Source organism: Muntiacus reevesi, chromosome 18 (assembly GCF_963930625.1).
Source record: "Muntiacus reevesi chromosome 18, mMunRee1.1, whole genome shotgun sequence".
Classification (NCBI taxonomy): Eukaryota; Metazoa; Chordata; class Mammalia; order Artiodactyla; family Cervidae; genus Muntiacus; species Muntiacus reevesi.
The window spans coordinates 1,398,590-1,422,182 of NC_089266.1; the positions used below are offsets into that span (position 1 = coordinate 1,398,590).

Consider the following 23,593-nt stretch of genomic DNA (forward strand, 5'->3'; position numbering starts at 1 on the left):
TCAAACCCACACCCCCTTTGTTGGAGGGCCAAGTCTTAACCACTGGACCTCCAGGGAAGTCCCACGTGTGTTTTAAAGACTTGGTCTTCATGTCACATGGATGCCCTCCCCACCGGCTCTGTGTTCAAGAGAGAACCTGAACACCGCAGGAGGCCTGGCCCAGAACTAGGAAGGGGCGAAGATGAGATTCCAACCCAGCAGTCCAGGTCCGAAGTCCAGAGGAACGGCGGGGCTCCGCGACTCCCATGTGAAGCGCTTGTGGAATAAAGACTAGGAGGCACGAGGGAGCTGAAGGCCGCTCCCACCCCGACTCAGCCCTCTGCTCCCACTGTCCTGGGGCGCGGGTGACTCATCCCGTGGGCAAGCCCTTCCCCCCGCCCAACCTCCCCGAGCCGGGCCTTCCCACAGGTAGCATCTCTCCAGCGCTGCCCGCCCTGAGAAGCCCTGCCCTGGGCCAGCCGGGAGATCCCGTCTCCTTCCGGCTTCCGCAGGCCCGCTGGACCCTCGGACCAAGCTCAGGTCTCCACCTTCACCCTTATCAGAGAGCAGCACTGTCTCCACGTCCTCTTAACTGTGATGCTCCCAAGTCAGGGGCTTTCCAAGGTTCCCGCCCTGCTTCCTTCCGGGTCTTCCTGGGAAGAGCCCCTCCGGAGGGCTCAGGAAGCTGACCGACGGCAGGAAGTGAAGACAGAAGACGCACCTGCGAGGCCCGTTTCGAGGTCACCAGTTTCACTTTCTTTATTTAGACGGGGAACTTCGGTCACCCCTCCCCCCCCCTGCCTCCGCCACCCCTGCCCTCCCCCGCCCCCTCTCTCCCCACTAACGCGAGCAGCACCTTGACCTTGGGGACAGCAGTCCTATCCGCCCGCCTCCTCGCTCCTTGGGTAGGCAGCTTGTCTGGGGCCAAGGCCAAGGCTGCCCTGCACACACCAGGCGTTGTGTTTTTTGTTTTTGTTTTTTTAAATCCAAACTCGGAGAATTTATCTCCGGCAAGGACTGCCAGCATCCCTCCCGCAAAGACCTTCCGTGGCTCCCTAGTGCCTCCGGGGAGAAGACGGCGCCCCTCCCCTGACGCCCCAAGGCCACGGGGATCTGAGCTCATTTTCCAGCCAGTGCTGCCCCTCACCCTCCCGAAGCCCCTCCTCGGTCAGTGCGGGGAGCGGCTTTGGTTCATGTTGGACCTACGGGCGGCTCCGGCCTCTCCCCTGCCAGTCTGACCGCGGAGCCGCGAAGCCCCCAGGGCGCTTCCTTCCTCCTCCGCGCTGGCCCGCGCCCGCGTGGGACACACAGCTGCCAGGGGCCCGGGTCCCCGCTGCCCTGTGGGCGTCCCCGGGGGAGAGCGGGGCCGGACAACTTCCTGTCACCCCCTTCCGGGCCCTGCATCGCGCACTCTCCACCCCCATGGGACCCCCTTTCTAAGCGAACTGCCCTCTGCCCCCAAGAACTCCAAGCAGCAGCCCCCGCAGGGCCTGCCCCTGCGCCCCCCATCCCCACCCCCACGCCCAGGTGGAAGCCCCGCTCCCCTGGGGCTCCCCGCCTCCGCCGCTCCGCTTCCTCCCACTGCCAGGCGTCTCCCCCACGGGCGGTCTCTCTTCAGAGCCCCCGGCGCTGTGCCACGCTTCCCAGCTTCACAGGCCCCCGGGGACCCTGCTGCCCCCGCGTCAGCCGCCCACCCCACCCCAGCCGCACCGGGACCCTGGCCTCACCCAGCGACGCGCGCCCTTCAGTCTGGAGTCCGGCTCCGGGCACTGCGAGCCGGCTTCGCCCCTCCGGCTCCTCCCCAGCCCCCCATGGCACCCCTCCGACCCCTCCCCCGGCCCCCCAACGCCCCTCCGTCTCTCCGACGCCCCCCGCCCCCCCCGCTCCCCCCACGCCCCTCCGGCCCTCCCCTGCACACCCCCCGACGCCCCCCGCCTCCCCCTCGCCCCCCTAACGCCCCTCCGGCCCTCCCCCGAACCCCTGACGCCTCTCCCCCGCCCCCTGACGCCCCTCTGACTACTCCCCCGCCCCCCCAACGCCCCTCCTGCCCTGCCCTTCCCTCGGCCCCCAGGGGCCCCGGTTGGGTTCGCTGGACGCCAGGTCAGCCTGCAAACACTTCTCGAGGGCCTCCTGGCCCCCGGTGCGCAGCCTCGCCCTCCGGTCCGGTCGAGGGGAGGTGCCCCGTGCGAGAGAATGAGAGACCCAGGAGGAAAACCCGGCTGTGGAATCCGGTCAGCGGGACCCCAGGTCACCGTCTGATCTGGGTCCTCAAGCTACTCATCGCCCGTGACCTTGGCGGGGCCCCGCGGCTCGACCACACCCTGGGCAGACCTCACCCCTCTGATTCTCTGTAGGAAGCGCGGCACCCTTGACCTTTAACCCCATCCCTGCCCTGACCCATCCTCACCGACTCCTGCCAGAGGGTGCAGCTGTCCTGCTGCAGGCCTCGGCCTCCGTGGGCGCGCCCCTCCGCTTGCTTCCGTCACCACCTTGGCCCCGCTGCACCCTGCCTGTCTCTGACTCTGACTCTGTCTCCTTCGCCCTTGGCTCGGGGACTTGCTAAGAAAAGCCTGGTGAGGCCAGCTGTGTCCCCCCAAAAGATGGACCCAAGTCCTGACACCCCGCACACGTGAGAATGTGACTTGATAGAGAAACAGGGTCTGTACAGACAAAATCGAATTAAAATGAGATCAGCCAGACCCTATTCCAGTATGACTGGTGTCTTTACAAGAAGGGGAAATTTGGACGCAAGGAAGAAGACATGAAGACCCAGAGAAAGAAGCGGCCGTGGGAGCGGAACGGTGTGTCTGCAGGCACGGCGTGCCCAGGAGTGCGGCCACCACAGGCGCCGAACGAGCAGAGGAGGCTCCGGTCTCCAGCTGGCCCGCCCGGGAGTTCGGGCTTGTGGCCCCCAGGCCGCGGGGCGCTGCGAGTCCCCCAGTGCTGGTGCTGTGTGGCCGGAGCCCTGGGGTCGCGGACAGCTGGGGGGCCTCGCCAGCGTCGGCCCCGCAGGCAGAGGCTCCGGGGGCTCTGCTGGGCGCTTGTCTTCCCAAGGGTGCCGCACGGCTCCCTGGAGAGAAGCCGGCTGGACTCCAGGGCCTGGGCTTTCCTTCCCCTTCTTCTGTCTTCCCAGAAGCCCCCGGAACAGACGTGCAGCACCTCTCCCCATGCGGCCCGGCACCCCGCTCCCAGAGGTTAACACTGGCAGCCCTGAGCTCCGCCCTCCCGGGGAAACGGGGCGTGGCCTCCTCCAGCCCCGCCTCCCAGCCCCACACTTCCATCACCGCCCCCCTCCCCCTATAGTCCGTCCTCGTCCTGTTCCCGCTGGCCGTTAGCTCCTGGGGAGCAGGAGCCTGTGGCCTTCACCCTTACAGTCTGCTCCCGCCCTTCCCCACACGTTCGGGAAGTAAAGAGATGGTGGAGCAGGCGGGTCCCAGTCGGAGGGCCCCTAAAGGACACGCAGAACCTTGCTCAGGCCAGGCTCCCTGCAGCGGCCCCGGGGAACCCAGGATCCAGTTTGTCAGGCGACACACCCCCTCTTTTCCCCAGGTTTCCCCCGCCTGGACCCCCAGGGCCCCAGGCAGGACTGGGAGGGAGAGAAGGTAACCAGTAACCAGGATCCAGTTTGTCAGGAGACGCACCCCCTCTTTTCCCCAAGTTCACCCCGCCTGGACCCCCAGGCCCCCAGGCAGCCCTGGGAGGGAGCAGGCGTTGAGGTGAGCAGTAACCTGGCTGTCACAGCGCCTCGGAGCCAGCGTCTGACAGGGAGACTGAAGGTGCTCCCCGCGACCCCGGGCCATGGCCGGAGCGAAGGCCCTGGATGGGCAGGACCGAAACCTGGAGCATCAGGGGACAGGAGCGGCTACAGGTCACACCCAGGCACGAGCTACGCGGGGCCCTTGTCTCTCTCCGTCACTCGATGAGACAGCTCCATGCCACGCAAGCAAGGCCAGGGGAGGTCAAGGCAAGACCAGGAAGTGGACTTTAATAGCTTCCTTATATCAGGGTAGGAAGTTCGAGTTGATAAGGAAGTTGGAATCAAGCGCCCCAGCTGGAAGAGGCGTCCACTGAGGAAACACCGGGGTAGGAGATAGTCTGTGTTGACACAGCGCTCCAGCCGGGTCTGCAGTTTCCACTGAGTCCATCCTCGGGCTGCCTGACTTGGAAAGAAACCCAGATCTGGTGCCCAGCCAGCCCCCGGGGGAAGTGCCCGTGAGCCCAGCGCTGCTTGACATGCCCGGGGGCGAGGCCACGCTGCACACGCCGCCCTGACGTCGGACCCGCCACGCACGACCGTGGTCATCACTTAGGGTCGGCTTCGTGTCCTGCACGGAGCTACCTGCTCAGCTCCTCCAAGTCTACTCATCAAGACAGTTAAAAGAAAAAAATGCTTGTGAATCAGTGTGAGGTCCCCACGTGCCCCCCACGGGTACTCGAATGAGTTGCACCCCCAGGGCACCCCGCGCTTCTGGGTGGGATGGCCGGGGTCAGGCATTTCCAGATTTCAATCAGCATCACCCCTTGAGTGCAACCTTGATGAGTGCCCCTGACGGCTCAGAGTTTCAGTCTACCCATCCGGGAAATGGGAACAGGGCTTGCCCAGCACAGAGCAAGAGCTCACTGAGAATGAACTTCCAGCAGCATCATCTCGTTATTCTGCTGTCGTTCCAGGCCTCCTGGTCTTTCCCCAGCCCAGAATGCTCACCTTCCCAGCCCCTCCTTCCCCTTCTTTTCTTTCGAAACAACTTGAATACCATCCACCTGATTCCCAAGGCCCCACCTGGGCTCCCAGGCTGGTGGACTTGCTTGAACGCATCAGCTGTCCCTGCTCCCGACTTATCACCCTGATAGCTGGTTGACCAGTTGGCCTCATCCACTGTGCCGTCCCTGCAATGGCCTTCCCCTCTGAGTCTGTAACACAGGGTACAGTGCCCGGCCCACACAGACACACCCCCCCACATGCAGACCGAGCAGTGCTGGGCTGGTATCATGGTCCATAGGTCGGTCCCTCCCTATACAGCCACCGCCACGGGCTGGCTTTTGACCTGGACAGTCTGCAGAAGGAGCCCGGGGTCACAGTGACTCAGGCCGCTGGAGGATTAGAGGAGCCGGAGAGAGAGGGAGGCCCGCTGGTGGGTGGGGCAGCTCTCCCTTCCAGCAGAGTCTTCCCCCTTCCAAGCCAGCAAAGCCCGAAGTCCTGTTAGAAGCCGTGCCTTTCCCGGGGAAGGCATGAGGGGGATTGAAAAGCTAGCCAGGGAGCCGTTGGAGACGTGACTTTCCCTCCAACTTCTGATGTCTCCAGCCTGGACCCAGCACTTCCAGGACTTCCCTAGAATTAAGGAGTGTCCTTCACAATCTCAGAGGCTCTGGGCAAAGTCTAGGGTCACTGTGTGATTCAGAGGGTGGAGTAGATGTCATAAATTACACATTTGTTTTAAAACACACACACGCACACATACACACACACACACCAGTCTCCTGGGCCTGCATTCAGTCCTTCCTCAGGAGAGGAGCTTTCTGATGGACAGAAGCACCCTGGCTCCTTAAGCCTTTCAGGGTCAGCCCAGTCTCCCAGACGGGCAGCCCCCACGCCTCCCAGCGCCTCTGCCTCTGTCCCTGCCCTCACTAAAGAGCCAGCCTGGCGGGCTACAGTTCACGGGGTCGCAGAAGAGTCTTACAGGCCGTAGCGACTAAACAGTAACAAAACACTGTATTTTTTTCAACCTTCATATTTATGTAACAAAATCATTAACCACTTTCAATCCCCAATGCATAGTGGCAAATGCTACATTATGTGACACCTCAGTGGGGCCAGGCAGGCACCCTGCCAGGTGCTTCACAGGTTACTCTCAGCAGCCCAGGGACATGTGGGCAGAATTAGTTCCACTTTTCAGATAACAGAAATGAAGCTCTGATGTCTGCTGACTAAGGGTCCTCGCTCCCAACGCACGGGCCTGGGTTCCATCTCTGGTCAGGGAACCGGAGTCCACACGCCGTGACTAAGACCCAGGGCAGCCAAATAAATAAATAAATAAAATTTTTTAAGAAAAAGAAATGAAGCTCAGAGAGTTTGTGTGTGTGTGTGTTTTTTTTTTTTTTTTTTTTTTCCGGGATTCACATGGTAGATGCTGGGAAAGACGGAGGGCAAGAGGAGAAGGGGGTGACAGAGGATGAGATGGTTGGATGGCATCACCCACGCAGTGGACATGAGTTTGAGCAGACTCCAGGAGATGATGAAGAACAGGGAAGCTGGCGTGCTGCCGTCCACAGGGTTGCAGAGAGGTGGACACGACTCAGCGCCTGAACAAGGACAGCACGGCAGACACATGGGGCAGCAGCTCGGCTGGGACCCCACTTGTGCCCGTCTCTCCCTGCTGCCCTCAGCGACCCCAGCCTGACCCTGACAGGAGTGGGCAGCGGCTGAGAGGGGTGAGAGCTCAAATTCTGGTTTCCCCCGTCCCGCAGGCATCCGCAGCGTCCTGCCTGCCCCGCGGGGGCGGCCACTTGCCGGATCGCAGCGAGTGATGGCGCGTCCTCGTCGTCGCGGCAGGCACAGCCTCCGGCTAGCTCAGGTTTCCTGAGAGCCCCTCTTGAGTGGTGTCCGGCCGTGCCAAGTTAGCGGAGCGTCCCGCAGGATCTGGACTCTGGTTCTGAGCGGGGGGGGCGGAGCCACAAGGGTCTCTGGTCACGGCACACACGCCCCTCCAGGCCTGCAGGGCTGCAGATCCAGCTGGCAGCCATCAGAAATGCAGGGAGACGCCTGGGAGCAGGCAGACGGTGACTAGTCATTTAAATGACACACGTTCAGTAGTCTTTACCATATGACATGGGATTCCCGGGGGCTCAGTGGTGAGGACTCTGCCTGCCAATGCAAGAGATGAAGGTCTGATCCCTGGGTCGGGAATAACCCCTGGAGAAGAAAATGGCAACCCCCTCCAGTATTCATGCCTGGACAAGCCCCATGGACAGAGGAGCCTGGCAGGTACAGTTCAGGGGTCGCAGAGAGTTGGACATGACTGAGGTCAAGAACACGAGCTCACCCAGGTGCCGTGCTGGACGCCTAAGGCACCAGTGAGCGGGCTGTGGTCCTGGCCTCGGGGCCCGAATTCTGGGGCGGTGGGGGAGGGAGCGGAAGTTACTGTCCACTGTGGCCGGTGCTCTGAGGGGCGCGGGGGGCCGGAGAATGCTAGGGCACCTCGGAGGCTGGGAACCTTGATCAGCCTGGGGGGCGGGGGGCGGGGGGAGGGAGGAGGGGAGGGAAACAATGACAGCGTGGGGGGGTGGGGGGTGGGGGGTGGGGCGGAGGTCCCGGAAGGAAAGCAGTGAGACAGAGGGCCAGGGCCTGGGAAATGCAGCAGGGAGAACCCCGGGTGTTCTCTACCACCCAGGGCCAAATGAGAAAAATGGCCAGCACTGGACGGGGGTGGCAGGAAATTACCAGAAGCAATGTTCCCCTAAGAAGACGCTTTTATCCCAGGGGACTTCCCAGGCTGTCCAGTGGTTAGCGCCCTGAGCTTCCACTGCAGGGAGCACAGGTTCCATCCCCTGTCGAGGAACTAAGATCTCACATGTTGTCTGATGTGGCCAAAAGGTAAAAACCACCACCATCATCATCATCAAACTCCCATTTTACAGACAGGAAAAGCCAGGCACGCTATGTTCAGTGAGGTCTCCCGAAGGCCCCGCACCCTGGCTCCTTTCCTTCTCTGGGAAAGGAAATGACCAGCAGACGATTTGATCTGCTTCCCAGGATTAAACCAGAGAAGCAGGTGACCTCAACTCATTGCTTAAAGGACTCTTCCCATCACCGGCCGTGTACAAGCAAAGGGCAAACATGAGTGCAGAACTGCCGGCACAGAAGAAAACGCTTCCTCTTGCCTTTACCCCCTCCTCATCCTCCCGTGAGCAGTGGCGGGGCCCACGAACCCTCCTGGGGCCGGGATAAAGGCAGTAACTACAGCAAGAGACAGAGACAGGCCTTCGTGGCTCGGCTCCCAGACTCCGGCTGTGACTCTGACTCAGCAGCTGGGTCGCTCCCCGAATCCTGCCGGGAGCCGGCCTGTTCTTTCCCGTGGCGGCTCTCGCAGGACTTTGGAGACGGTTTGTCGATGGCGTTATTCGCCCCGGGGAGCCAGGCTGCCGCGGCCTGACAAAGGCCCCGGGGACCGTTCCTCCGTGCCCCGCGTGGGTGAGCCCTGACCGCGCGCCGGTCAGCGCCCGGCGGGTGCAGAGGCGACGGCCAGTCTCGGCGTGCCCCGCGACGCCTGGCTGCCCGCGAGTCAGCAGCACGGTCCGTGGGAGCAGCAGGCCGGCCTGCCAGTCCACGCTCCGAGGGAAAGAGAACCGCGCTGGGAGCAGAGGGTGTGGAGATAAGGCGTCAGCTGAGAGTCCGCGCGTCAGCCTCTCCGGAGAAACAGAACTCACGTTCGAGGGCCTTTACTGTTACTTGCAGTGAGCAAGCGAGGTGTGAGGGCTTCTCCCAGGACGGGTGCGTGTCTTTCAGAGGCAGGCTTCTGACTCCAGAGAAGCTGAGAGAGGTCACGACTGCCCAACAAGCAGCTCACGGATCTTCCTTGGAGGCTGAGAAAAACACAGCCAATAATTAAAGTCACGTTTTCCTTCAATAACACCAGCAACAAAAACCACCACGAAGGCAATTCCACATGCCGGGTTTCGCACAAAACTTTCCACATGAGAGGCTTACTCTGGTAAGGGCACCATCGCGTTTCATAACAAAGGAAGTTGACTTTTCATACCGGACTCACATGAAGGGACCATCTGGGGCTGCTGCTGCTGCTAAGTCGCTTCAGTCGTGTCCGACTCTGTGCGACCCCACAGACGGCAGCCCACCAGGCTCCCCCGTCCCTGGGATTCTCCAGGCAAGAACACTGGAGTGGGGTGCCATTGCCTTCTCCTCTGGGGCTTCTACCACCATGTAAATGTGGCTGTAAAGCCGGCCTCCTCTTTTCTTGTTTCCATCTCAGTCACCCAGAGCATTTTACAAACCAGAGTCTAAGCTCCAGTGCAGAACATCTTACTGTGCTAGAATCAGCCTGCAAGCTGGTAAACTTTGAGGTGGCATTTTGCCCAAAGGGGGCTGGAAAAACAGACCGAGTAAACCAACCAACCAACAAACTACTTGTTCCTTAAATGCAATCTTCGTACACCTGGGCACCCAGGGAACTATCTCTTTCTGGTGACTCAGAAAGAGCCCTGGATTTAGAGTCAAAAGGAGGTGGTTTTGGTTCTGCCTCTGCCCCCAGACAGTTGGAGGGAGGCTACAAGTCCTCAGACCTCTCTTTCCCGGGCTTCCTCCTGCTCAGGGAGTGAGCTTAACACTGGGTGCTCCGTCAGCCTATTGTGAGCAGAGAATGAGATAAAGTAGGTCAAAGTGCTTTAGGGCGTTTAAAACATCACACACAAACACACACCACACACACAACTCAAAGCGATCTGTATTCTTCGAAGACTAGGGAATTCCCTTCCTTTCCTAGCACAGAAAGGAAGACACGAAAAACCCACGCCTGTTTTATCTGAAAGAAGCAGAATCCACCTATTATAATAACACTGGTGATGAGGCTGAAGAGTCAAGTAGCGAAAAGCTTGGGTGTGTCGTCATCTTTATTAGAAAATTAACCCACGGCTTCCCCATCCAGTAATGTGACTGATTTTTAAATAAACACATCTAAATGGGTGTTGTCCCATCCTGAAGAGTGAGTAGTCACCTTGGCAGGCCAAGCACTCATTTAAATTATGTTTCCCATCGTTCCCAAATCTTTTTTTTAAACTCCTTTTTTTGGAATCGTTCCGAGAGCCTCTGGCACATTCTTTCAAACATGTCTGAGGGTGACACATTTTTGTCCTTTGTGAAAAACACTGATTTTTGTAAACAGCTCAAAGTTATTTGTCACAGGGTCTGTTAAATGAGCTAAGCAGTGCCACTATTTAAAAAAGTGTTAGTTGCTCAGTTGGGTCTGACTCTTTGCAACCCCATGGACTGTAGCCCGCCAGGTTCCCCTGTCCACGGGATTTCCCAGGCAAGAATACTGCAGTTGGTTGCCATTTCCTTCTCCAGGGGATCTTCCCACCCAGGGATCAAAAACCCAGGTCTCCAGGATTGCAGGCAGATTCTTTACTGACTGAGCCACGAGGGAAGCCCACACTTTTTAGAAAACTATGATTAAGACAGGAAACCTGGCTTTCTTTCAGTTCCAACAGAAAGTTACAAATAGCTGGACTGCCCTGGAGGTTCAGCGGTTAGGACTCCCACTTCCACTGCAGGGAGCACGGGTCCCATCCCACGCCGGGGAACTAAGACCCCACAAGCCGTGGAGTGGCCAAGGAGGGAAAAAAAAGAACAGATAGTAGATTACAGGAATCGACAGTATTGCTAGACAGGGCCTGATCCTTCGTAAGGCAACCACATTAGAGTAGAAAAGTCGAGTGGAAATGTGTTTCTACACTGTTAGTCACACCTTGATTATTTATCTAGCAAGACTGTTTGCCACTAGACTTTGAGTTTCCATTAAGAAGAGAGCCACACTACAACTAATTAACCATTTAGCTGTGCAATCTTTTCATCACAGCTCCTCCTCAGGGTATCTGAACCCCTCAGCTGCACATGGATTAACCGGCTAACACAGGTGTTTCCGATGGATTCACATCTGCATCTATCGGAAATACAGCAGCCAGCAGATCCAATTCCAACCAACAGACTCTATATTCCCTTAAAAAGTTCAGATTCTCTTTTCAGTTATGAAAGAATTTGTCTGAAAATTATAATATTCACTAATATCATTACAATGTGACTTGAAGCAACAACTAGAGTAGATTTGCTTCTGGTACAAGTAATTTTAATTGTTTGAGTTACTTTAAAATAAACATAACCAGAGAATTCCCTGACTATTCAGTGATTAGGACTCAGCTCTTTCACTGGCGAGGGCCTGAGTTCAATCCCTGCTCAGAGAACTAAGATCCCACACGCTGCATAGCCAAAAAAGGAAAAAAAACTCATAATCACTTTCATGCAGTGAACATCATATATTGTGGTCTTCAACGGTAAATGACTCCAGTGACTTTTATGGAAGCTATTGTTTTCCCTACCTCATTTTTTTTTTTATTGTAGTGAAATTTACATAACATTAAATTTATCATTTGACCATTTTGAATGATTTGGGGGCATTTAGTAGATTCCCAGGGGCTTCCCCGACGGCTCAGTGGGTGAAGAATCAGCCTAGAGTGCAGGAGATGCGGGTTCTACCCTGGGATGGGGAGGAACTCCTGAAGAAGGAAATGGCAGCCCACTCCAGCATTATTGCCTGGAGAATCCCACGGACAGAGGAGCCTGGTGGGCTGCAGTCCATGGGGTCACAAAGAGTCAGACATGACTGAGCACATCCTATGTATATAGGATATATATAATATATGTATATTCCCAAAATTCTGTGAATGAACCATCACCACTATTTAGTTCTTAAACATCTTCATCACCCCGAAAGGAAAGCCTACACTCTTGAAGCAATCACTCCCTGTTCTTTCTGCCTACTGCAGGCAAGTACTAATCTGCTGTTTCTATGGATTTGTCTGTTCTGGACATCTCTTATAAATGGAGCCTTACACCGTGCGGACTTATGACCAGCTTTTCCACGTAGCGTAATGTTTTCAGGGTTTATCCATGTTGTAGCACATGTCAGCGCTTCATTTCTTTTAATGCCTGAATAGTTGAACTGCATAGATATACCACACTGTTCATCCATCCATCCATTGATGGATAAATGAGTTGCTCACCCCTTTGGGCTATTCTGAATAGTGCTGCCATGAACACAGGTATATAATTTTTCCTTTGAACACCTGATTTCAATTCTTTATGGGTATACACCTGGGAATGAAATTGCTGGGTCATATGGCAATCCTAAGTGTAACGTTCTGAGGAACCATCAAACCTCTAGCTCACTTTCTTCTTAGATTTTTTTCTTAAATGTGTACCATTTCTTTTAAAGTCTTTGTTACAATATTGTTCTATGCTTTGGATTTTTGGCCAAGAGGCATGTGGGATCCTAGCTCCCCGACCAGGGATGGAACCTGAGCCCCGCTGCAGTGGGAGGTGAAGTCTTGACCAAAAGACTGCCAGGGAAGTCCTCCAGCTCATTTAAAAAAACAAGTCCTTTAAAATAGTCTTTAATTTTGATTGCCCTTGGGTCTTCATCGCTGTGTACAGGCTTTTCTCTATGTTGCATTTCTCAGTGCAGTGGCTCCTCACTGCAGAGCTTGGGCTCCAGGAGCCCGTGTGCCCGCTAGTTGTGGCACTCGGGGCTCACCTGCTCTGCGGCACGTGGGGTCTTCCAGGACCAGGGACCGAATCCTGCGGCCCCTGCATCAGCAGGGGGATTCTCATCTACTGTACCACCAGCTCATTTTAACGCCCACACTTTCAAGGTGGCCTGACAACCAGGCAGAAGCTATTGGACTACTGCAGCCTGAGCCCAGGCAGGGCCCAAAGAGGTCTCTTTTTTTTCTGAAGCACTGAGGCGAGCAGCGGGGTTTGATATGAGTCAAGCTTGTTCAACGCGAGGTTACAGGCAGGGCTCTGGACACCTTCCTCTGCTGTTCTACAAGTCACAGCATGAACTGGCAGGGCGGGAAAGCCTTTCTGCCTGCGGGGCATCCTTGGTGCTTCAATTATGTTGTGAGCACTCCTGGAAAAGGAAGAAAAAGATGCCAACTATTCAATTGATAGGCTTCCCTCTTCCTGTTTTTGTGGCATTCAGATTAGCATGTGGAGTCCAATCAGACATGCTGCTTGGGGGCCAGCGCTATACCCTGTCCTGGGCAGAGGTCGGTCCTTTCAAGGGTGGCGAACCAAGCTTCCCAAACAGTAGCTGAAGCTGCAGAGAGCTCTTCCAACCTGGGTGGACTTTTACTATCTACTTTGCCTGAAGGCACCGCCTAGTGATAGTGGAGGGGAACCTACCCTACTTTGTATAGGGCAGCTTGTCCACACGGTGGGCTTGGCCAGGACAACAGGAGATAATCCTACTGCAGGTATTGTTTACTGCAGCCGATTTACTGAGTCATGGGGCTCCTCAGCCATTAACCCAATCCGGCCAGTAAACTGATTAGCACTGATTTTTTTGTTTAAACGTGTTCTTGAGCCTGTCGGGGGCACTGACCTCTTTGCTACCTCGCTGCCTGACACACACAAGCCTCTGAGCCCCGGAAGCCCCAGGCAAGGCTCTTGGGAGGAGTTGCACCGCCATAGAGACCAGCCCAGAGGGCTTTTTCCACTTGAAACTAGAGCGCTTAGGCAGAAGTTGGCTTCCGGGGTCCTTGCGAGGCGTCCCTCTGCCAGCCTAGGTCACTTGTGGTCCCGGAGCTCTGCAGGTGTCCGGCCCGAGTCCTGGCCGGTCACATCCTCTGCAATCCGGCAGGAAACCTAACCTCCGCCGGCTCCTGTCCTCGGTCTGTCTGCTTATCTGCTTCCCCTGGGGAACAGCCGCGTCGGTGTCCGGTGGGGGGGATTTTCGGGGTGACCTCACCCGTGCAGGCGTCGGCAGCCTGCGTGCGGACCGCGTCCCGGAGGCATCCGCAGCCCGTCCCGGCGCCTCCCCGGCCCCTCCTCCCCAAGCAGCGTCTCGGCAGGGTCTCGGCTGGGGCTGGGGGGTCACGCAGGTTCCCGTCCCGGGCTCGGGAGGGCGGGGTGTCAAGGGACCCACTGGAAGAAGGTGCACCGAAGCCGCAAACGCCCGCTGTCAGTTTGAACAACTTTGGGGCCAAAGGCTTCGGCGGCCGGTGGCGGGGACTGGGAGCGGCGGGAGCCGCTGGGAGCCCAGAGGGCAGAGCCTGGGGCGGGTCTCCGGCCCCCTGGACCCCCGGAAGTAGCCGCGCGGCCCCCAGGGGGGTACGGCTCCTTCCAGCGAAGCCGGAGGCGCAGCGGCGGAGCGGGCCACGTGACCGCCGGCCCTCGCCCCGCGCGCCCCGCCCCGCGCGCGCCTGGCGGAGCTCGCGGGCTCGCGAGAGAGCGCGAGTCTCCGGGAGCGGCGTGCGTGCACGCCCCCGCGAGGCGGCGGGCGCGCGCACGCCCCGGGGCCGCCGCCCCGCCGGGCCCGCCCTCCTGCCCTCCCTCCGCGGCGCGCCCGGCCCGCCCTGCCCGGCCCGCCCTGCGAGTCAGACCGCCGGCTCCCGCCCTCCGCCGGCGCGCCCGGGCCGCCGCGGCGCCCCCCGCCCTCGAGCCGCAGAGCCGGAGCCGGAGCCGCGCGCCGAGCGGGCGGAGGAGCCGCGGGGCCCCGCCGAGGCGGCAAGATGGCGGACTTCCTGCCGTCGCGGTCCGTGCTGTCCGTGTGCTTCCCGGGCTGCGTGCTGACGAGCGGCGAGGCCGAGCAGCAGCGCAAGTCCAAGGAGATCGACAAGTGCCTGTCGCGGGAGAAGACCTACGTGAAGCGCCTGGTGAAGATCCTGCTGCTGGGCGCGGGCGAGAGCGGCAAGTCCACCTTCCTCAAGCAGATGCGCATCATCCACGGGCAGGACTTCGATCAGCGCGCGCGCGAGGAGTTCCGCCCCACCATCTACAGCAACGTGATCAAAGGTGGGGGGCCCGGGGCCGGGGAGCGGGCGCTGGGGAGGTGGGGGCCGGGGAGCGCGGGGGCCGGGGCGGCGGCGCCGGGCACCGCCCTCCCCTTCGGAGCCCCGGGCCGGGCGCGCGGGAAGGGGGCGCGGCCGGGGGAGAGGATGCCGCGGGGGGCCCCTCACCCCGCCGCTGGCCTCGCCCCCCGCCGGAGGGAAGCGCCCCGGGGTGCAGGCTGGCCTCTCCCCCGGACGAACCAGCCCGGGCGCTGCCCGTCCAGCCTCGCGCCCCGGGTGGCGGGTGGCCGAGTCACATGGGGTCGGGGCTACTCCCAGCTCCGGAGCCGCGGAGCTCCGGAACCTTGTGCCCGAGACTCTGGTCAAGGGCGAAGGGTGACAGGCTCCTGGCCCTTTGGGGGCAAGGATGTGAAACTCGAGGGTGCCCTGTTTGCTGTGCTGCCGTCAGGAAAGAGCGCACCATGCCGTCGGTCTGAAAAAGTTTTAGCCTCAGTGGTTTTTCGCCCCGGTGTCACGGTCGGGCAGGATGTGTGCCTGTCATCACCGAGCACCTTGCACCCTCCTCCTGCTTCTGACTGCGGTGGGGGGAGCGTCTCCTGCTTAAACGGGTTTGTGTGTGGGTACAGAGGGTCTAGGGCCTGAGACTGCAGGCGGAGTCAGTGAATCAGTGTCGGCTTGGGTTACAGGTTCTGCTGCTCTTCGTGGGTATTTTTAAAACTAGAGTTGATCTTTGTTCTCAAGTGAAAAATGCACAGGAGTTTTAGTTCTGGGCTTTCAAACAAATGGGGGTGGATTTTACTTTTGTCATTTGAGATATAATTAGCACTCTTTGTAGTGTCCAGCTGTCTTGGACTTTATAAAAGGCATTTTGGCAGAATTGAGATACAGAGCCTGGTTCTTCAGGTGCCTGAGGGTGCTCTCTGTTGTATCTGGGTAGCAGTTTATCTAGGGGTTGGTAATAGATGTCAAACCTTTCCAAGCAGCATTTTTTTCAAGGGGGGGTTTTGTTGAGGAAGTACTTAAGTTACTCTTTTGAGTCACTTTTTTTTCCCCTCCCAGGATTGAGTGGAGGAAAACTGCTTGGGGTGCGGGGAATGGAGAGGGGGAGCTTTGTGGGTTCAACGATGAGGGAGGGGCAGGACACCAGAAGCTCACAGACCACAACCAGCCCTAGGACTTATGCAGTAAGCTGTAAAAAGAGGTTGAATTTATCCTTTCTTCTTGTTTAGTAAAAAATTAATCTAAGGTCTCTCTCAAGGCCCGAGACTTGGTGTAGTCAGTCCTTAAGCGAAGGTACCTGTAGCTGATGCAGCTGCTTGTGAGGGGTTCTGTGAACGAGTCGACCAGCCAGGTCTACTGTTGACTGATAGCCAGGTGGACACCTGGCTCTTGCTTAACACCTGGTTCCTCTTGTACACAGGCTCCTATACACGGGCTCCTAACTGTGACCTCCCTCGAGCGTTGGTGAGATGAAGTCACTGGCCTTCTGCATTTTCTGAGTTGACGTGATCAGAAAATTGACAGTCAAAGGGTTTTTCAGTTATCTAAACAAATGACCTAATAGTCACGTGACTGTTAGGAGGGACGAAAGGTAACTGTAGAGTTAGAAATAATGGGTTTGAATTCATCTCTGTGAGGTGAAATATTTGCTTCTACATCTTTTTTGCAGTTGGTCTTCCTCCTTTTAGGGAAGTCTCACGCCACCCTGAATCTCACCCGGATTGGAAGCTTGGGAGGGGAGAAGTGTCTGAGCTCTGAGCGTGGTCCTGGAAGCCGTGGGTTGGGCTGGGAGGGTGCTCAGGGATCGGAGGACACGGGGCTGAGTCTCTTCTTGGCGTTTCATAAGGGTCTCTCTGATAGACTCAAAGCCTTGTTTGCAGATCTTCAGAGCCTGGACATCAGGTTATGCAGCAGTTTCTTCTTTGTTTGCTGGTTTTGGTTGTCTTGCGACTTCTCTTCTCCCCAGGAATTATTTTATTAATTAGACATGTTAAAATACTACAGAAGAAGCACTTGTGTTAACTATGTTTGCTTTTCAAGGTTCTAATTTTATAACTGAACAACTGTGAGTTTTAACTTTTTTTTCTTTTTACACTCTGAGAAGTTACTTCTATTTGTTTTGATGTTGGTCTCCATTTTTTGGAGGTGCTGGGCCTAGAATACTCAAGAAGTTTAAGGAAAGAATACAAGAATTGAATCTCTGAGACTATCTAATGACTCCCATCACACTTTTTTTTTTCAAACAAAGGTATGAGGGTGCTGGTAGATGCCCGAGAGAAACTCCACATTCCTTGGGGGGATAACTCAAACCAGCTCAATGGAGACAAGCTGATGGCATTCGATACCCGGACACCCCTGACCGCCCAGGGAATCGTGGAAACGCAAGTTTTCTTACAGTACCTTCCTGCTATAAGAGCGTTATGGGCAGACAGTGGCATACAGAATGCCTATGACCGGCGTCGAGAGTTTCAACTGGTAAGAGATTTTTTTTTATTAATGTTGTGATTTTATTTTAATGGCATTTATTGGCATCTGATTATAACACACGTTTTTCACTGCCTTCCACACTATGATGTTTGTATCCAAAATTTTAGCCTCAGAAATATGGATAGTTTTCTAGATGAGCTTTCTAAACTAACCAAGATAAAAATAAGGCAAACCCCCAGTGGGTTTGGTGAAGCTGTTATATTGAGTAATTAGTTGCTCATTTTTCTTTTTCTAGGATAAGATCATAATGAAGTTTCTTAGGCACTTTCATTTAATTTTTTCTCCTTTTAAAAGTAATTTCATCTCAGTTATAGCAGCAATATTAATCTTTGACCTTTTATTTTTGAATTGAGAGTTCAGTAACTTAATTGTTCAAGTGTGCTCTTTAGCCTTTAGAGGTATTTATTTCACAATTCATCAGTATAGGTTAGAATTCTTAATGTTTAACAGTCATTGCGCTTTTTGTATATTTGCATGCTATGCTTTTTAAGAGCTTCTAAGCACATTTTACAAAATGTTTCTTCTTAAAATAACATGTTGTTTTTTGTACTTCTCTTTTCCATGGGAAACACCTAGAATTCATTTTGCATTTATTATTTCTACTTTGTCTTGCACAAGACTGTAAAAGTTTGTAGCTATTACACAGCATTGAGGAGAGGGTGGAAAATAAGGTTCTGATCTAGGTTAAAGGTAAAAAAATAATAATCGAAATAAATTACAAAGCATTGTGAATGCGTTGATTGTATCTGGGGGTTTTATTTGCCAAAGACCAGAAAGATCCCAAGAGTGATATAGCCGTCTCTCCTGTATGCAGTTTGGAGAGAGTTTAGATGTAAAGTAAGTTTTACTGTAATGTGATCAAAATAAAGTGACAGTTCAAAGTAAAACTGCTTAGAAACTTGTTTGATGATGTCACGGTGTTAAGACAGTTCACATATCTGGGTGTGGCTGCAGTGACTTGCGGCCAGCAGTCCTTGCTGTTACAGTTTGCTCGGCAGCAGCCTTGGCTACCAAAAGTTCTCGAAAAGCGCACACGACGGCTGCTGATCGAGCTGAGCCCTGAATTCCTGCTCCGTCTGGGTGACAGACTCCGCGTGTGCCGTCTGCGTCCGGTCTCTCCTCTGTTGTGTGTTTTGTTTGTTAACTTAATGCCTCTGTGAGCGGCAGAGGTGGTCCTGCATCCTTGTTGAGGTTGAGCAGCTGGAAGCACTCTTTGTTGGAAATTACAAATCTGACTTGACAGGTAACCTCCCTCCGGCGCTCGGACTTGGGTTAGTTTTTGTCCTTCACACGCCCGTGTTCAGCTTCCTTTAGCCTCCCTGCTGTTGCTAAGTGTGGATTGTTATTCATTCTCCTAAATTCACTTTCCCAACAAACCCCACATTTCACTCTGCACTTTGTCAGGAGGTCATTCATCCTTGCGGTCAGGGAAGAACTGTCTGTGTGTAACAGCACACTCTGCACGCTGGCTCAGGGAGTGCCCCCCTGCCATCCCGCACAGGGCTCTGGGGAAGCTCCGCAGGTCCGTTTAGGTGAAGATGGACTTCCCTGACGCTTCTTGCTTTTGAGCGTTCACATCTTACACTCTCGTGGTCATCACTGTTGAGAAGATATTGCTGAGAATGTATTTGCCTTTAAGAACAGACTGTTAAACCACTCAGGCTGAGGACCTGCAGATTCTTGGCTTGAGCCAGCTGATGCTTTCAGAGCAGAGACAGCCTCAGGGACAAGGAGAGGCAAGGCCATGATGAGGAGGAGGAACGGGGAGAGGTCTGGTTTAAGCTCCTAAGGACAGGGGTTCTTCTTGTCTGCCCCGCATTGTTAACGGTACCTGGCACAGGTGGTAGGAACTGGGTTATTACGTGGAATTAATGATTCTCATACTTTGGGATGCTCCGTGGTGCCTGGCATGTGGCTGACACTGGGAAGTCACTTTGCTTCCTTAAAATTTTCCTCCGCGTCCTCTTTCATTCCTTTTCTTGTCTGCATACACAGAGCCCAAGTCCTATTTTTTCTGGAGGTCTCTTGCATCCTCCACTCCGCCCCTCCTTCCCACTGGCCTGGTGTCTCCTCCCTAGACCCCAGTAATCTTGTCCAGACCTGGCCGGGTTTGCCAGGAAGCTTTGCTCATCTCCACTGCTTCCGGAACACAGAGCCACCTCTTCCGTGAGCCTGGACTCTGAGGGGCTCGCTGGTGACGCCCGGCACCTGCTCAGACCCCGAGCGCTGCGGACTTCTACCCACGGCCGCCCTCACCAGGCCCGCTGCCCGGCGCCTTCACTCCTGTCCCGTTCATCTGGGCTCCCCTTCACAGAACAGGGTGGATGCGACTCCCTGCAGGCCCGAGCCCTCTCCGTGGGTTCAGCTGGAATCTGAAGGAGAGAGCGGTTTCCACGACGACCCCTTCCTCACCTGGGGAGCCTGGGAGGGCCCCTGGTCGGTGCAGCGTCTGTGGCAGACCCACATGAGGGTGAGGGGTGGTGGTCTGGTGCCGAGCGGCCCTGCCTGCTGGGGGCCCCGCCTGGGCCGCCCTCCTTCTGAGGCAGGGTCTCCCTCTCACTGCCATAGGGTCTGACACTTATTCCCTCATCTTGCTAGGTGATCTGAATTATAATGTTCTTCTAGAAAAAAGCAGCCTTTTTTTTCTGGGAAATTGGGTGTTTCTGTTGTTGATGTGTTAGTTGGTCAGTTGTGTCCCGCTTTTTGCGACCCCATGGACCGCAGCCCGCCAGGCTTCCCTGTCCATGGGGTTCTCTATATGCTAGTTTGTTAATTTTCCAGGAGATGGGAAGTTCTTGTATTATGGAATCGATTTTTCTTTTTTGTTATGTTTAACCGTGTAGTATATTCTTGAATCTTGGATAGGAAAAGTAAACATCGGAGAAATGAGAGGATTTAGCAGCTAAAATAACTAAAATAAGCCTTTTTGTTTTCAACTACCACTTGATTATTAAGCTTATTAATGCAAATTTAAATGGAAAAAAAAAGATAGGGGCAATTTCTAAGCTCTTTACCACTTTTTTGCTTAAGAGGAATGACTGCCCTTGCATCAGTTTTCGGGCCGAGGTAGGGTGGCGATATCACACACAGCATAGGGTTTTAGTTTTTAGCAGGCTGTTCATTTGTTAGTAATAACTTTGGGTGCAAACAGAAAGTTTTCTTTCTCTAGCTCCTAAAGGCAAACATTTCCTTTTCTGGTTGGTATCATTGTGAGTGAGCTAAATGCCTTACTGTGGAAAAGAAAACTAAAGGTTCATGTTGCTAGAGCTCACACTGTCGTCTTCTCGTTCCTCTGAACTCGAGCACTGAGGACAGTGCATCCCGAGAGGGGTCTCTTAGCGTCTCAGTTAGATGTCTGTGACCCCTGCCTGGGGCGTGCCTTCGCCATAGCCTGCCCCTGCGCTGGAGAGATACCTTCTCTAGACAAGCAAGGTGACCGTAGCTAGGGAATTTGCTGAGATGGCTCCAGAGATGGGAGCCAGAGGCTGGAGATGCGTGTGAGAGCTAACGGCACGGCTAGGAGTCACTGGCGTCCGTGATACACAGTTGCTTGTTCAGGAGCCCACGCGAGATGTACAGAGCCTTACTCAGGGCGGGGTGAGGGAGCCTGGGCCGCGCTCCTGGGTTTCTGCACACACACATCGCCGCCCCCAGCGTGAGCGCGGCTTCCTGTGATGGCCGGTGCTGCCTCTGCCTTACAGAGCCACTGAAACTGCCTTGAGTTTAACGTGGTTTCTCTTGCTCCAGGGCTGCAGCTGGTGCTTGAGGATGGCTTCACCTCTCCAGGCTGAGCTCGCCTTTCTTAGGACTGAGCTTCCTGCGGTCTGGGTGACATAACTGTTGAGCCTCCAGCGCGGGCGTGTGAGGAGGCGCGGAGAGCTCAGTCAAGTAGGAGCTTCCTGGGGCTGAGACGGTTGTTTCTTGTTGGCTTTGCGGCATGGATGCGAGGTCCTGGGGAGAGAGGCCTTCGTTTGTGCCGCAGCACTACTCAGGGTTTGCTTTAAAGGGAGGGTCACTAGTTTCAGTTGTGAACTGTTTTCAGGAGAAAATAGTTGGAGAAGGATTTGGTCCATTTTCTTTGTGAAATAAAATCAATAAAGGACTTTGACTTCAAGTTGCTAAAAATCTACTGATGGTAGGCTTAGGGTGAAATATTAAGTCTGTATTATAAGGATTATATGTAACATTAGAATTTGTAGAGATTTTAAAATTTAGGTCTCTGTAAAATTTGTGTTTATTTTTTGGGTGAACTTGATCAGATGTCAGAATGGTTACATTTTAGCTAAGCCTTGGAAACCCAGAGCTGCCTGCTGTTTACACTGAAAACAGAGAGGCTCTTTGGCACATGCTTGTAGCTTTAGTGTGACTTTGTGAGACTGCGTGTGTGACAGACACAGGGGCCCCTGGTGGCTCCGCTGGGGAGGAATCTGCCCACCATGCAGGAGACCCCGATTCCATCCCTGGACTGGGAAGATTCCCCTGGAGAAGGGAATGGCTACCCACTCCAGTATTCTTGTCTGAAGAATTCCATGGACAGAGGAGCCTGGTGGGCTGCCGTCCATGGGGTTGCAAGGAGTCAGACGCGACTGAGTGACTGACACGCAGCACATGTAACACACACACACGCATGCCTGCGCCTGTCTCCTCATGTGTCACATCGAGTGGGCATGCTCACGTTTCGGTCGTTTTACTTTGGGCAGAAGCTTGACTTGCCGTGGGGGATCTGAGCTCTGGTGCTGAAGAGCGACAGTGGAATACTGTGCTGTGTGTGTGGTCCCTGGTACTGCTCCTCCCGCCTGCAGTGTAGGCCTCGCTCGGAAGGGCTGGGAGCTCGCCTGTGGGGAGAGCAGAGCCGCCCCGGGACCCCGTGTGCTGCGTGGTCCCGCTTCACCTTTGACAGAGGGGTGGCCCGACTGCTGTGCCTTGGCCCGTCCTGTCGGCCCAGCATACAGGTGTGGGCTCTGGCCCTGCTCTCGCAGATGGGCAGACTCGGAGGCAGCAGGTCGTGCCTTCCGGTCACAGGGGTGGGCACGGTGACACGTGGGGCTGGAGCCCGGCCTGCGCCTCCTGTCCAGGGGCCACCCAGGCCTCGGGGCGCGCTCCTGCTGTCTGGCCCCCAGCACGCTGCCCCAGCGAGCACCCCCGGGACGTCCCGGCAGCTCGTCTCTAGGGCTGGGTGGCACGGCCGACAGGCGCAGGGTCGCCTTTGTGTCTGAGCTCTCCCTGCGTCCTCTGCCGCTCCTGTTACTTTGGTACCTTGTAGTTCCGGTGGTGGTGGTGATCATCCTAAAGGTGCCAGTACACCTGCTGACAGCTGCAGTTTATCCCATCCAGCGTGCATCATGGGAAAGGCTGTTGGAACGTTCTCCGCCTTAAAGCTAGCTTTGCTGATGCTCACCTGATGTTTCATCAGTGAACATGGTTTTAATGTACCCTGGAGAGTAGAAGTTTAATGACGGCCAGTTATCTGGAAGGTAGGCATACAGTTTTCTAGGAAAGGGACATTGGGAACTTGGTGTGCGTCTTGTACACAGTTGCTCAGAGCTGTTATTGGGGTTAAAAGACGTCAGGACACTTTTATTCTGTTATGTTTATGAATCCCTTTGCCACATTTCTCATGTAGTTGCCACAGATTGCATTCTGCTTATGAGCATTCCAGATTCAGATTACAGTTGCAGATTTTTCTTCCAATTATAAAGTACCTGTTTCTGGAAATCAATAGTGATTTTTTGTTCCATGGTCTTTTCCTAGCTGTGGGATACAATTCTTCAGTCTGTGTTGTGAACGTTTTTTTTTATTTTTACAAGATGCCTTTGTTGAAGAGGTTTTGTTACATCCACGTTATTAGCATGAGCTGATATGGCTCGAGGAAATACATTTGTTTTTTGAAACTGGACTTTAGTGACCTTTGCTAAATTTGCCAGTCTCAGTGATGGTAGCTGTTTATCTTGATCTTTCCAATTTAATTTCTCTTCTTTGGCAAAATGAATAAAAAAGATTTTGAAATCAGTGCAGTGGGTGAACCTTTCCGTCCACAGCTGCTGCTCAGTAGCCGCGGAGTCCTTCAGTAGAACTGCTCTTCTCGCAGTGGTTTTGGTTTCGGTCTAAGTTATAAGACTTGTACACTTGGTTTTGCTGCGTGGAACTTAACTTTGTATTTTCCAAACAAATTAGAAAGTAACCATGTCTGCATTTACTGATTTATTTTACATATTGTAAAACTTTCCTGTGAAGGGCCTTAAGGTGGTGACTTACAGTGTGATGTGGTTTCCCGCTGTGCCTTGGGGTGAAGTGGACTCGGAGGCCGCACCGCGCGGGCGTCCTGCTCCGCCTCTCCTGTATGTGCCCCTGAAGGCCCCCAGCCTCTCTGACTTCCTCTTTCTTCCACTGTGAAGTGGGGGCGATTCTGAGACTATTACAAGTTGCAGGGATTCCATGAGCTCAGATCATCCACGTAAATAAAGTCTGTGGCCCAGTGCCCGACACCTACTGATCATGTTACCATCATTAGCTGTTAACAGTCCTGCCACATGCAGACTGTAAGTCGTTT

The 23,593-nt window shown here is 55.0% G+C and overlaps 1 protein-coding gene across 1 annotated transcript in view; it reads left to right on the top strand.

Annotated features, from left to right (window-relative positions):
* Positions 1 to 14,141: 14,141 nt before the first annotated feature.
* Positions 14,142 to 23,593, top strand: part of GNA13 (G protein subunit alpha 13) — a 30,804-nt gene continuing 21,352 nt past the window's right edge. The window contains exons 1-2 of the mRNA XM_065911038.1: positions 14,142 to 14,560; positions 16,805 to 17,031. Coding sequence (XP_065767110.1) covers positions 14,278 to 14,560; positions 16,805 to 17,031 — 510 coding nt within the window. The 5' untranslated portion in view covers positions 14,142 to 14,277. The remainder of the gene's footprint in view (positions 14,561 to 16,804; positions 17,032 to 23,593) is intronic.